Source organism: Phyllobates terribilis, unplaced genomic scaffold (assembly GCF_046119375.1).
Source record: "Phyllobates terribilis strain yellow unplaced genomic scaffold, ASM4611937v1 Scaffold_2__4_contigs__length_985480577, whole genome shotgun sequence".
NCBI classification, from domain to species: domain Eukaryota; kingdom Metazoa; phylum Chordata; class Amphibia; order Anura; family Dendrobatidae; genus Phyllobates; species Phyllobates terribilis.
Genome location: NW_027362762.1, coordinates 686,444,103 through 686,457,423, shown reverse-complemented (window position 1 = coordinate 686,457,423; position 13,321 = coordinate 686,444,103). Strand labels below are relative to the sequence as shown.

At 44.3% G+C, this 13,321-nt stretch overlaps 1 protein-coding gene across 1 annotated transcript in view; it reads right to left on the bottom strand.

The window, feature by feature from the left end:
- PM20D1 (peptidase M20 domain containing 1) overlaps positions 1–12,598 on the bottom strand; it is a 102,518-nt gene extending 89,920 nt beyond the window's left edge. The window contains exon 1 of the mRNA XM_073666948.1: positions 12,287–12,598. Coding sequence (XP_073523049.1) covers positions 12,287–12,482 — 196 coding nt within the window. The 5' untranslated portion in view covers positions 12,483–12,598. The remainder of the gene's footprint in view (positions 1–12,286) is intronic.
- Between the last annotated feature and the right edge of the window lie 723 nt (positions 12,599–13,321).

Sequence of the window (13,321 nt, the reverse complement as noted above, 5' to 3'; positions counted from 1 at the left end):
ATGATGGCCTCACAGCCTCCTATATACAGTATGATTGTTACACATACACAGCCTCCTATATACAGTATGATTGTTATACATATGCCGCCTAAGTTCAGATAAGGGCGAGACCGGTTACATGAATTAGTTGGAATCCTGGGGGAACCATTACTCAGGGCGACCATAGACTGCAGCTTCTCTCAGGCACAGGATAGATTCAATTGCTGACCAGACACATTTGATAAGAGTCCTCAGAAACGGTAGAACAGTAACATTTAATGAGGCACGGCCAGTGCAATTTACGTGTCTCTTTAGCAACAGGCTTCAGTAACAACAGTACAATCTCCTTCGCAGCAGAGTAGTACTCAGTCTATCCAGTAGCACAGTACCGCACAGTTTTAATGCATACACAACCACAGGCTTTTCCTTCACAAAGACTCAATAGTACACAGCATTCTTTATCCTGCATGGAGATGGAGGAGGGGAGGGTTTGATGAGGGAGATGATCCCTATGACAGGATTCTTCCCAGTCCTTATCTTTCTGCCCAATAATACTCCACACTGTTAGCTCAGGGAGTCTATCTGACCTGTGTTTAGCTTGCCTCTTGACCTGAATTCTGTTCCCTTGCCTTCTGTGAGATGCAGATCATACACCACCTTTCTCTTCGGCTCTAGCCAGACAGTAAACAATTTCCCCACAATCCCCCTTAAGTTCTGCTAAAACACTCCATGTCTCCTGTGACTGTGTTAACCCCTCTAGTTCCTGGATGCTTCTGGAGCACAACACTTCCTGTCTCCTGTGCCTGTGTTACTTCTAATAGTTGCTGGAAGCTTTTGAAGCAACAGTACTACTTCTGCATGTCACACTCTTCCCTCCTTTTTGAATGTCGTCCTCGACATTCGTCTTAATTGGTCAATCTGACCAATTCTGAGACAGTGGTGAAAGTTGAATAACTTCATATACAGATTGACATTGTCAAATTAGTATAACATTCATAAACATTGATAACAACCTATTCTGATGACCTTTTTCTTGTAGGACGCCTGTAAGAAATAAACAATTAACACAATTAAAACAATCAGCATTTCTTCAGCTGGAGCTTTTCGTATGTCTTCAACCAGCTCTCTCTCACTAGGCTTTAACAGTTCTTTGTTTCTACAAAGTCTTTTAAGGAAAATCAAAGCATGAAAACAAGTCTTTCCAGTAGGCAACATCTTCCATACTGAATACCACTCCAGTGGGCTTACCTGGTCCATAGTCAGAAATACCTGTTTCCAGTCGACAGTCCTTGGCACTTGACTCAATTCGCCAAGTGTCTCACATACATCAGCATCACGGGCCTCCTCACTTCTCGAGTCGACATCCTTCGGGTGGGTTGTTCCTCAGATACCACGGGTTTTTCGGTTACAGGAGTTTCTTCTGCTGCACTCATTTCTCAAACTTCCTCAGATGATCTTGGAACTGCCTCTCTAAGTTCCTGTACTTCTCTTGAATCGTCCGTTTCCACCTGATCTGGTAATTCTGCTACTCCTAAGTGTCAATCGGTATCTCCAGTGACCGGTGTTCGATCATCAGATCTGAATTGGACTTCATCTGTACTCCTTGGTATAAACTCTGGAGCCTCAGGACTTAGTTCACTCTCTTGAGGATGGTACATCCCTCTCCTTGCCGGTCCGAGAAATACACCGGTGTGCTCTTCCTCATTGGAACTATCAAGGTCACTATCCACCTCCGGAGCTTCAGTCTATGGTGGTCCCTTAGTCGATCTTGGTCGATGTCGGTCTGCTTCTGGGAAGTCTTCTTGTGGTGAGAGATAATCATAGGGTAGTAATAAATTCTGACGGACTATTCTGGTTTTCTTGTCCCCTCTTTCTAATAGAATTTCATACACTGGAGTGTCATCGTCTTTTCTCTTTACGACCACATACACCTTGTCTTCCCAGTATAAACTAAGTTTTCCTGGACCACCTTTCTCACGTATATTCTTGACTAGCACCCGGCTTCCCGGTGCCAATTCTGCTCCATAACATTTTCAATCATAGTACTCCTTACTCTTGATCTGTATTGGCGTAACCACTTTGGATGCTATACTGTATGCCCCTGACTCCTTCCATTACCCAACGTACTCCGGATATGTTCTGTAAGTCTCTGACACCGGAGTATCGAACATGATGTCGTTTGGCAGTCTTGGCGATCGTCCATACAATAGGAAGAAGGGTGAGTAACCCGTTGCATCGCTCTTTGAACAGTTATAGGCATGTATCACTTTTGACAGAGAACTCTTTCAGTTTTTCTTCTCGTCAGCTGTTAAAGTGCGCAACATCAACAATAATGTCCGGTTAAAACGTTCCACTTGTCCATTATCCTGTGGGTGATAGGGCGTTGTGTGGGATCTCTGAATTCTACAGTAGTTTCCTAGCTTGGCAAAGAGCTGGTTCTCAAATTCTCTTCCTTGGTCGTGGTGTAAACTCGTAAGCAACCCAAACCTCAAAGCAAAATCATTGAAGATCTTCTCTGCCGCTGTTCGACCCGATTTATTGGTGGTGGCATATGCTTGAGCAAATCGAGTAAAATGGTCCATCACCACCAAGATGTATTTGTAACCACCCTTGCACGTCTCGAGATGTAGAAAGTCTATTGAGACCATCTCAAACGCATACGTAGTTTGGATGTTGCCCATAGGTGCCTGGGTTGATGTGTTGGGACGTTTATCTTTCAGACACCCACACTCCCTGGCCACGTACCTCTCAATATCTCTCTGCATGTATGGCCAGAAAAAACGTTCACGGATCAAATTTGTTGTCCTTTCCACTCCCAGGTGTCCCATATTTTCATGGAGTTCTTTGAAGACCAATCTACGGAATCCTCTGGGTAGTACCAACTGGCAGATTTGTCCTCTTTTACGATACAGGATACCGTCTTCAGTGAGGTAGAGCTTTGTCCATTCTTTAACTAAAACAGATACTGCTGGTGACTCATTATCTCTCTCCCGTTTACTTGGAAACCCATTTTGGTTCACATAAAGTAGTATTCTACCAAGTATCTGATCTTCCCGTTGTGCTCTATGGATTTTTCCTTTTGGTAGTTGTTGAGCGGATAAGGGGTGATCTTGTTCTCTTGCTTTTATGGTGGTTTCCATCGTCAACGGACACTACAATGGTGTGTCTTCCTCTAGATAAGCTTGCACTGCTTGGGTAGTGCTCTCAATTGCTTCCAGACTGACTTCCTCCGAGCATTATTGCATGAACTCCTCAGGCTCTAGTGGCATTCTCGACAATCCGTCAGCATCCCCATTTCATTTTCCTGGCCTGTACTTGATGCTGATATTGAAGTCAGCTAGTTCAGCGACCCATCTTTGATCCGTTGCATTCAGCTTGGCTGTAGTGAGGACATAGGTCAAAGGGTTGTTGTCAGTGTTTTCCTCAAACTCTTTGCTGTAGTAGAGATAATCTCTAAATCGTTCACAGATAGCCCATTTCAATGCCATTAACTCCAATTTTCCAGATTGTAGATGGTAATTCTTCTCGGAGTCTGTCAACGTTCTAGAACCGTAACCGATGACTCGCAATTTTCCATCTTGATGCTGATACAGGGCAAATCCCAGTCCAACTTGAGAAGCGTCACAATGAAGAACAAATGGTAAGTTGAAATGAGGATATCCCAAGATGGGTGGTTTTACCAGGTAGTCTACTAGTTCTTCCAATACCTCCTGGTGGTCTGATGTCCAGAGAATGGGCTGTTGGGATGAAACGGCGTAGTTGCTTTTAAGCCTGGTCCTACCCGCGTTCTTCTTTTTCTCCGTGGGTGTTGTTGAATCTGTTGTCCCCCCCAAGAGGAGGTATAGCGGGGCGGCAATCCTGGAGAAGTTCCGAATGCAAGTACGATTGTAGGAGAGGAATCTTAAGATCTGCCTCAACTCCCCGACAGTAGAGGGTCGCTTGTCTTTTAAGGCCAGTACCAGAGCGATTTCTGCTGGGTCCATGGTATATCCTTCTCCAGACACAATTTTGCCTAGAAAGCGGACTTGCCTTTTGAACAGTTCACACTTCTTTGGGGTCAACTTAACTCCGTGTTGTTGATACCGCTGTAATACAGTCCTTGTGTGTTCAACATGCTCCCAGAAGGTTTTGCTGTGTACCACATTGTCATCCAAGTACGGATGGCAGATATCATCGCTCAATCCTTCCAAACAGGCCTCCATGTTCCTCTGAAATTCTGCTGGGGCTGAACTGAGCCCAAACGGTATGAGGATTCACTCATATAACCCCCACGGTGTGATGAATGCTGTCAAGGGTCTACTGGACTCTTCAACAAACCCTTGATGGTATGCTTTACCCTGATCGAGGACAGAGAACCAGGTACTTCCTGATAGGCTATCCAGCATATCTTGAATCTTTGGTATTGGGTGCCGAACAGATACTGAAATTCGGTTTATTTCCCAGTAATCACAAGAGAGTCTCAACGTACCGTCCTTCTTCCTAACACAAACAATAGGAAAGGAATAAGACAGCTTCAACTTTTGGACCCAACCTCTGTTGATTAGATCTTGTAAATACTCTTTCACTTCACGGTGTAATGGTTTCAGCACATACATGTAACTTCTGGTTACTGGGGTCGTGTCCTTCATTGATTTTCAATTGCAACGACGGGATACAGCCTATATCAGAGTCATCTTTAGAGAATGCATGACACTCTTCTCTCAGCATCTGTTTTGCTATCGCTATATCTTCAGCACACAAGTGTTCCAGGGATGCAGGGGGATCCCAGGACCTTGAGGTGGGTCGTGCAAATTCCTCCTCTGGGCAAATCCTGTTCCTTGGTGGGGAGACTGAATTCACGGTAGACCCCTGGGCGGGTCTCACACTGGCTAGTTATACAGTTTTAACGGTTTCAATGTGACCTAACACAGTCTTTGGATCCAGTCTAATTTCGTGTTTCGTAGTATTCATCACCGGTACTTTCACTCGAGCAAACCCACCAGTAGGAATCATAAGCACAGTCTCACCTTGAACTAGGCCTTCCAGAAGTTCTGAGGAGTCTTTTGGCACGAACAGTCTTTTTTGGACTTTTCTTCCCGGTTCTACCCACACTTCACACCTCACCCCCACCATTTAGTTTGCAGGGATGATGGTTGGGCGCCAGCCTACCTTGACTTCTTTTAGGTCCATTGTATTCTGTGCTTTCTTTACTCTATGAATTACATTTTCCGCCACGGCGTTGGGCATGGCATGTGATGTGGCAATTGCATCCACCACCAGCATCCCTGACTTGTGTTTCGTGATGACCTCACTGATTACATTATAACACAGAATAGGATCCTCTGCCACGTTCTGATCACTGGTCACGAGAAAAGGTACCAGAAGCTCAATGGTGTTGCTCTTCTTCGTGGCCCTCAGTTGGAAAGTCACTTCCGTCCAGCCTATGAAAGGGATTTCGGTCTGGTTGACAGCTTTGCCGTGGAGTTCCACTGGTCCTATGAGTTCTTTTAGCGACCGAAGGCAGGTACGTGGCAGGTAGCGCCTTCCCCATTCTTCATTTAAAAGGCTCGCTTGGGCTCCTGTGTCCCACAGTGCTTTTACCAGGAGTTCATCTAGCTGCCACTGTATAAATCACCTTTCACCGATTAGGCTGATGAGGCTATCTTTACTGACTGAGGAATCCTCCTCCCAGGAGTACATCGTTTAACCTCCACACTGGGCATTAAGTAACTGATACCCCTGTCTCTCTTGCAGCTGGTAGACGGGAACACACTTGGGGATAGTACTGATGCAGCCGTTTTACCTCATGTGCCGTTCTGGGGTTTGGTGAGATTTGGATTTGCTTCTGGGGCCTCCTTCGTGTCGTGGTTACCAGTCGCTCCGTACTGGCAACCTCCTGTCTTTTAACCAGTGCCGTAACTATAAACTTCGGGGCCACGGGGCAAAACTTCATAGTGGGGCCCCTCAAAATTTCAATCACTAGAGGTTATGCAGAACGTGGTGAAGCCTGCTATGTATTGTTGTATACAACACACAGGCTTCACCACGTTCCGCAAGACTTTAATAGATTTTGTTGTTTATGATGCAAGTTTTAGAAGTTAAATATTCAGTGAATATGTTTGGAAAATTAATAAGGTGAATAGTTCCAAATATTGCACAATTTTCAAATAACTGTATATGTTTATTAAATATTAAGTAGTTTTAAACAGTATATATTTAAACTTTGTTCACTTAAACATAACATTACTTAAACATTACCAATTTGTTCAGTTTTAAACAGCTACTTAAACATTTGTTTCCTAACTTTCAGAGAAGCAAATTCATCAATTACTTTGTCAAAGTTGATCTGTTGAGCTCGATCATTCTCAATTGAAAGTAAAGCTAAGCTGCTGAGTCTTTCTTGAGCCATAGTACTTCTCAAATAGTTTTTTTATGAGTTTAAGCTTAGAGAAGGATCGTTCAGCCTTAGGCTATGTGCCCACGATGCAGAAATGCTCAGGATTTTTTCCTGAGCGTTTCTGCATCTCCCTGGCAGAAAAAAACACATGGGGATTGTACATGCGTTTTCCTGCCGGGGACATGCGGAAGTGAAGCATTCTTCACTTGCATTTCCGCATGAGGGTTGACAAGCGCTTTCCAAGCGATTTTAGCATCACTTGGAAAGTGCTTGTCAACTTGGTCACACTATATAAATCCATGCAAACAGCATGGATTTATATAGTGTGACCCGAGAGAATGTCAAAAAATAAAAAAATAAATATATACTTACCCTCCGATGGCCCATGCTGTCGTGCTTCACCATCCCGGCTGCCGGCAGCGGTGGATTGAAGGACCTGCCGACGTCAGCGTCGCGTGACCCGTCACATGATTCTGATGTCAGCGCAGGTCCTTCATTCCATCGCGAAGTGCCGGGAAGCAAGGAGGAGCGCAGCGCGGGCCGCCAGAAGGTAAATATATATTTATTTTTTATTTTATTCTTTTTTTACAGCTTTTTTAAGGGTACCTGGGTGTGGATGAGACTCTCCTCTCCTCTACACCCGGGTACCATCCGCACATTAGAACGCGCCAATTACGCAAGTACAGATGCAGTCTTGCGGAATTGGCGCGTTCTAATGCAAGTCAATGGCGGCGAAAACCCAGCACTTCCGCAAAATAATTGGTAGTGCTGCGTTTTTTTCCGTAATGATAATCCGCAGCGGAAATTTCCGCAGCATGTGCACAGCACATACGGATTATCATTGGGGGACATGGCAGGCCTTCTACCATGCGTTTTTTAAGCATTTCTGCAGCGCTTTTGCCGCTGCGGAAACGCTTAAAAAACGCATCGTGGGCACACAGCCTTAGACACAGTCACAGGAACAGTGAAATACATGATGCACGCTGTGCAAACGTCTGGATAGCTTGATGAAAGTGAAGAATGCTCGACTATTAGGAAATCAGCAAATTCCTTAACAATTTTCATTTTTTCCAGTTGCTTTTGAAACAAATTTTTTACTGAACATAACTGTGAAGGAAAGGCTGGAGTTACATCATCTGCAAACTTGTTAACAAAATCAACAGCTTTTTTGTGAATATCTCTTTCACTTGCACTGGCCAAAAAATCAGGTTGTATTACTTCATAAGAGTCAAGAACAGCTTTCATCCCTTCAAAGCGGCGATGAAGTTGAGTACAAAGTGTGTCTACCATTGGATAGAACACAGTAACTCGGAAACAAGTTGTTGGGTCTGCTAATCTCTCGGCTTCACACAACTCATCAAAGTGTTTCTTCACTTTCCTTACTCTGTTCTGGTGAAATTAATTTTTTATTCCCCATTGACTACACACATCTGATGCTTCAGAAACAAGTGGTTCGAACGTTTCACGCATTTCGGTTATCTTTAACAATGCATTACCCAATAACTCATATGCAGACAAGAGGTCCATGGTTTCAGATTGTAAGGATTTCGATACGAGGTGGACTTCACACTTCACACTACAACCCCTGACCACAGGTACAGCAGTCATTATTGCTCCCTCCCGGTTGTGAGGAGAGTGGGGGTTGTACACAGCTATGATTATTGAAAACAAGAGGCAGATGACTGAGAAGATAGATACTGCATGACCCGGAGCCAGGAGGAATGTGTGATTATGGAGACTTCCTCCTCCTCCCCTCCCCCTCGCAGCAGTATAGACCTATAGCAGGGCTTCTCACAGAGATATTTGTGTCTGCTGAGACTGTCTCCTCTCAATGATGCTGAGAGTTTGTTACAGTCAGTGTGCACTGTGCCCACCTTGCCAACTCTCTGTGATCTCCAGACTAACATATTGTTACAAATCTTGTGCTATGAGACTCTCCAGGCCAGTGCAGGTTTCCATTCATTGACAGCTGGCAGAGCTCCTGGAAATTATTGAAATGATAGTCTCTCCTGTCCTCCGGGTGACATTGTCTGACAGGAATATAGGAGCTGGGTATTTTGTGAGAAATTAAAGTATTAAAATACAATTTTTTACCATCAGTTTGGGGCCCCTCGGGTGGTTGGGGCCCCGGGGCAGTGCCCCGGCTGCCTCGGTTGTAGTTACGGCCCTGCTTTTAACCCAAACGACCGTGACCATTGGCATTCCTTGGCATAATGTACTTCCTCACCACATTTTAAACAGTGGACACACACCGTACTCTGGTTTGATGAACGGCACGCTTCACAAGCCGGGTATCTTCTGTTTTGGAACACACTCCTGGGTCTCAGGGATACAAGTTCTGGCCTGGAATGAATAAACTTTTTCACCTCAATCAACTCGGCTCGCAGTTCTCCTATTACTTCCTCCCAGTCAGTGCTGGCGGTCCTCTCTTTTGTTTGTGATTTAAGGTTCCCTCTCGGAAGTGGCACTGGAGGGTCTCCATGATGATCTTCAGACTGGCCACTGGGGGTCTCCAACTTCAGCTGACTCATTTTGGTGATTTTAGGAGCAGAGCCTTTCTTTAACTTCTGTTCGCTCTCTGACTCCAAACTAGCTGCCTCATTCATTTTTTCAATTAGGACTTTGTCCAGAATGCCATGACCGTCTAGGTACTGTTTCAGCTGCAACTTGCTGTCTTCGCTGATTAACCCCGTTCCCAATGATCTCAAGAACTTCTTCTGGACTAGTCCAGCATCAAACTTCTCTTCCGCTTCTACATCTGTGGATGCAAACAACAGTCTATCCTTCAGTTCAATTGCTCTGAACAAGAAACTTTAGGGTAATTCATTATTTTTCTGTGAGAGGTTAATGAGTCAGTTGAACAATTCTGAAGTACTCTCTTTTTTATAGTGCCTTTTTAAAATCATCTTCAGTTGTTGCAAGGTCAATTGACTCTTCATTTCTAGCATACTACGGAGGTTCAGTTCTGGGCTGATTGCTTTCACCACCCCCTCAACGATCTCATCTGGCTGGTAGCCTTTCTGTAAGCCTACATCAATCTAGTGCAACAAGTTCATATAAGACAGTTTCTCTTTCTGTTTACACTCTCCAATCTGTCCCAGGATCTTGAATTCTTTCCTTATGATGATTTGTGGTGTTAGAGAGGAATGTCTCCCTGATTTATCTAACCTGAGCAGGGTAAAGGTTCTGTCTGAGTCTGTTACCCGTTCAGAGGTTTTGGTCGATTCCTGCAGGGCTGTTGTTAGGGCTTTGAATTGTTCTTTCAATTCCTGTAGTTCTGTCTGCGGACAGAGATTCCTGCTTTTGGTAATTGGTGCCGCCCCTCCATCCTCCAACTTCAACCTGGTTAGAAGCTTCTTTCTCCCCCAACACATCCATTTTTGCATTAATGGCAGCTAACAGTTGCCTGCGGTTTTGTGCCTTAGAAATCTGTTCTTCTGAAATCTTTATATGTTCTGCTACTGTTCTCAATTCTTCACAGGTTAACTGAAGAAGCAGCTCACTAATTCTGTCCATTTGTATTTCCACATCTATTGCTGCTAGTGAGTTTTCATTAGGGCTGGTCCCCTTTAACTGGTGTAGCAGAGTTGAATTGAGGTGCTGTGCTGCTGTGTTTTTCCAGACACTTTTCCTCTTCTCCCTCTACACACTAATTCCCACTCAGGATTCCCCATACATGCCACCAATATTACCCGTATGCCGCCTGAGTTCAGATAGGAGCGAGACCGGTTACATTAATTTGTTGGAATCCTGGGTGAAACTTTACTCAGGGCGACCATAGGCAGCAGCTTCTCTCAGGCACAGGATAGATTCAATTGCTGACCAGACACATTTGACAAAAGTCCTCAGAAATGGTAGAACCTGAATTCTGACCCCTTGCCTTCTGTGAGATGCAGATCATACACCACCTTTTTCTTCGGCTCTAGCCAGACAGTAAACAACTTCCCCACAATCCCCCTGGGGCTCTGCTAAAACACTCCCTGTCTCCTGTGATTGTGTTAACTCCTCTAGTTGCTGGATACTTCTGGAGCACAATACTTCCTGTCTCCTGTGCTTGTGTTACTTCTAATAGTTGATGGATGCTTTTGAAACAACAGCACTACTTCTGCATGTCACATGGTGACCACCACAGCTACCATATATACAGTATAATGTTTCAACAGCTTCCTATATTCAATATGACGGCCCTCACAGCTCCCTATACACAATGTAATGGCCCATACAGCCATTATACACAGTATGACAGCCACCACTGCTCCCTATATACAGTATGAGGCCCCCACAGCTCTCCATAAACAGTATGGTGGCCCCACAGCAGCTTCCTATACACCCTTGGATGGCCACATAGCCCCTTATATACAGTATGATGGCTACATAACTCCCTATATGCAATATAAGGTTCTCATACCCTCTTGTATACAGTATAGTATGATGGCCCCACAATACATTTTCCCATACAATACATGATGCCACCACAGCCCCCCAACTCCTGGGTTGCATAATAACTAAAATCACCTAATCCAGTCTCCCCATCCAATGCAGTCTCCATCACCTCTTCTGGCTTGTCTCGCAGTTCGCCAGAGAGGGCAGCATGTTGCAGTGAGGTCATCGCACCACCCAATGTCTCCTGCGTGATGTCGGACTCCAACATGCCACAGGCTAAAAGTACCCTGTAGCCTGTTGATGTAACTGGTGGAGCATGGAACCGATGGCTCTGTGTTCTACCACAGCTGTTAACACTATCAGCGTCCGGAATACGCCAATGCTGATAACTGTTCTGCAGGTCAATGTGGCCCACAGCTGGGCCAGCCCGTGTGACATTTGCCTGATGGCCAGTCTAGCCCTCCCAGTGAGAGTCACCTCAGACCGCCACCTGAGGCAGAAGTGGGCCTGCTAATTTATATGCAAAACGGAAAGCCAAAGAATTCAAAGAAGATGTATTTAGTTGTTACATGTTTGTATATAGTATACACAGCAGATTTTCCTTCTAGGTTTTCAAAATATAAATGAAAACTCATTCACACGCTGAGTTTGTTGCTGATGGGGATGTTGCTGTAGATTTTCGTCTGCAATTTGAAATAAGTATATAAACTAAATCCTTTACTTTCCACAATAAAATGTCTCCTGAGTTTTTATAGTTTTGTACTTAGCTTACACTGCCACAATTTGTGGACTGTGGAAAAAAATGTGGACTTGTATTTCTTGGACACATTTATGGCATAATTATGTTTAAAAATTGTCGAAGATAACAATCCATTTTTTGCAGCATTTTATAACAATATTTGTGACTTAAAACATTTCAGAAGTCTCTCTCTCTATACATAGTTTGACAGAGGTTATATCATCTATGACTATGTTGTATGTACAGCTCATGCAAAAGGTCATCATGTATACTTATATAATCACTATATACAGTTCATAGAAGCCACACATACATAACATACTGATGATAACACTCATCATATACAGCTCTCCTGCAAGGTTGTCAACCGTTCAGAAATTCCAGGACAGTCGGTAAAAATTAGGCACTTTTTTGCCCAGTCCGTAGAAAAATGTAAGCCATCCGTGATTTTTTCTGAGGCTGAAGAAACTTATATAGATAATTTTTAACTATAGTTATAATTTTACAGTTCATAGTCAATGCAGCTGATGTCTTCATATCAGAATTCTGGGCTGTAGACATATATCAATTATAATTTTAATGATTTATTATGGTTTTCCAATGTGTCCATAAAAAATATTGTCTGTCCATGATTTTTTGATAAGCTGTCCAGAAAAAAATAAAGAGTCAAGCTGGCAACTCTGCTCTCCGGTTATATATTCCTGTATTGATACACTCCATCTATTCAGCTTACATGTCATGCAGTCATATAGTCTTATCCTCAATATAAATACCGCTCACACTTGATATATGTTATTACCGTCACTCACCTACTATCGCTCTCTTCAGCTGCTGCCTCTCATCAGGTGTAAACTCCACTTCTGCCGCACCTGGTCCCTGCCAGGTGACCTGTCTGCTCGGCAGTGTGTATGTCCTCAGGACCAGCGCGGCCACCAATAAGCCCACTGCAAGGAGCAGCAAACCGAGCAGGGCTCCCCCTGTGCCTCTCCAGCGGGCTCTGGACATGCCAGCTATTAAGCTGCCTCACTGCTTCAAACACTGGCAGCAAAGCAGCATGGGATGTGTAGTTTGGTGCATGTTGACTTCTGAGGAACCATGTGACGGCAGGCAGTGTGTGCTGACTGTACTGTATGCAAATCAACTCTTCACAGATGGAAAGAACAGGAACTCTGCTGCCACCTATGGGAAGTACCAATCCTAAAAGTCTGTAGCCAATATTTTTGAGCGAGCACTAGAATGCTCGGGTGCTCGAAGCTCGGGCCGAGCTCACCGTGATGCTCGGGTGCTCAACCCGAGCAACGAGCCCAATGTTAGTCTATTGGAGACCCGAGCATTTTTGCGGCGGCACCCCCGGCAGTCTGTAGAAAGCCTAAAAAGTGCCCAAAAGGATAGTGACAGTGTTCAAAAGACATGGGGACAGCATGGGCATCGCCTCAGGAAGCATTTCTGACCCCCAGGTCACTGCTGTCAACAACGTGGTCAGAGGTATTAAGCCACTTTAACAGGCTCACAATAAAACGTTCAAAAACTAAACTGAAATGGTTTTCCTGTGGAATATGTTAAGGAACTTCCTTTCCAGGGTAAAGACTTGTGTATGAGGTAAAATAAATAAACAAAAAAAAAATACTCCTCCACACCTTGGGCTATGTTCACAAGTAGCATTTTTTATGCGTTTTTGCACTTTTGTATTGCTTTCAACCGTGACAAATGCATTCACCGGGAAATTTTAACATTTTACAACCTTATCTGGGCATGTGCTGTGTGACACATGCATACAGTGCTGAAAAGACATGGGAACAGCATGGGGAAGACCCCTGGAAGCATCTCTGACACCCAGGTCACTG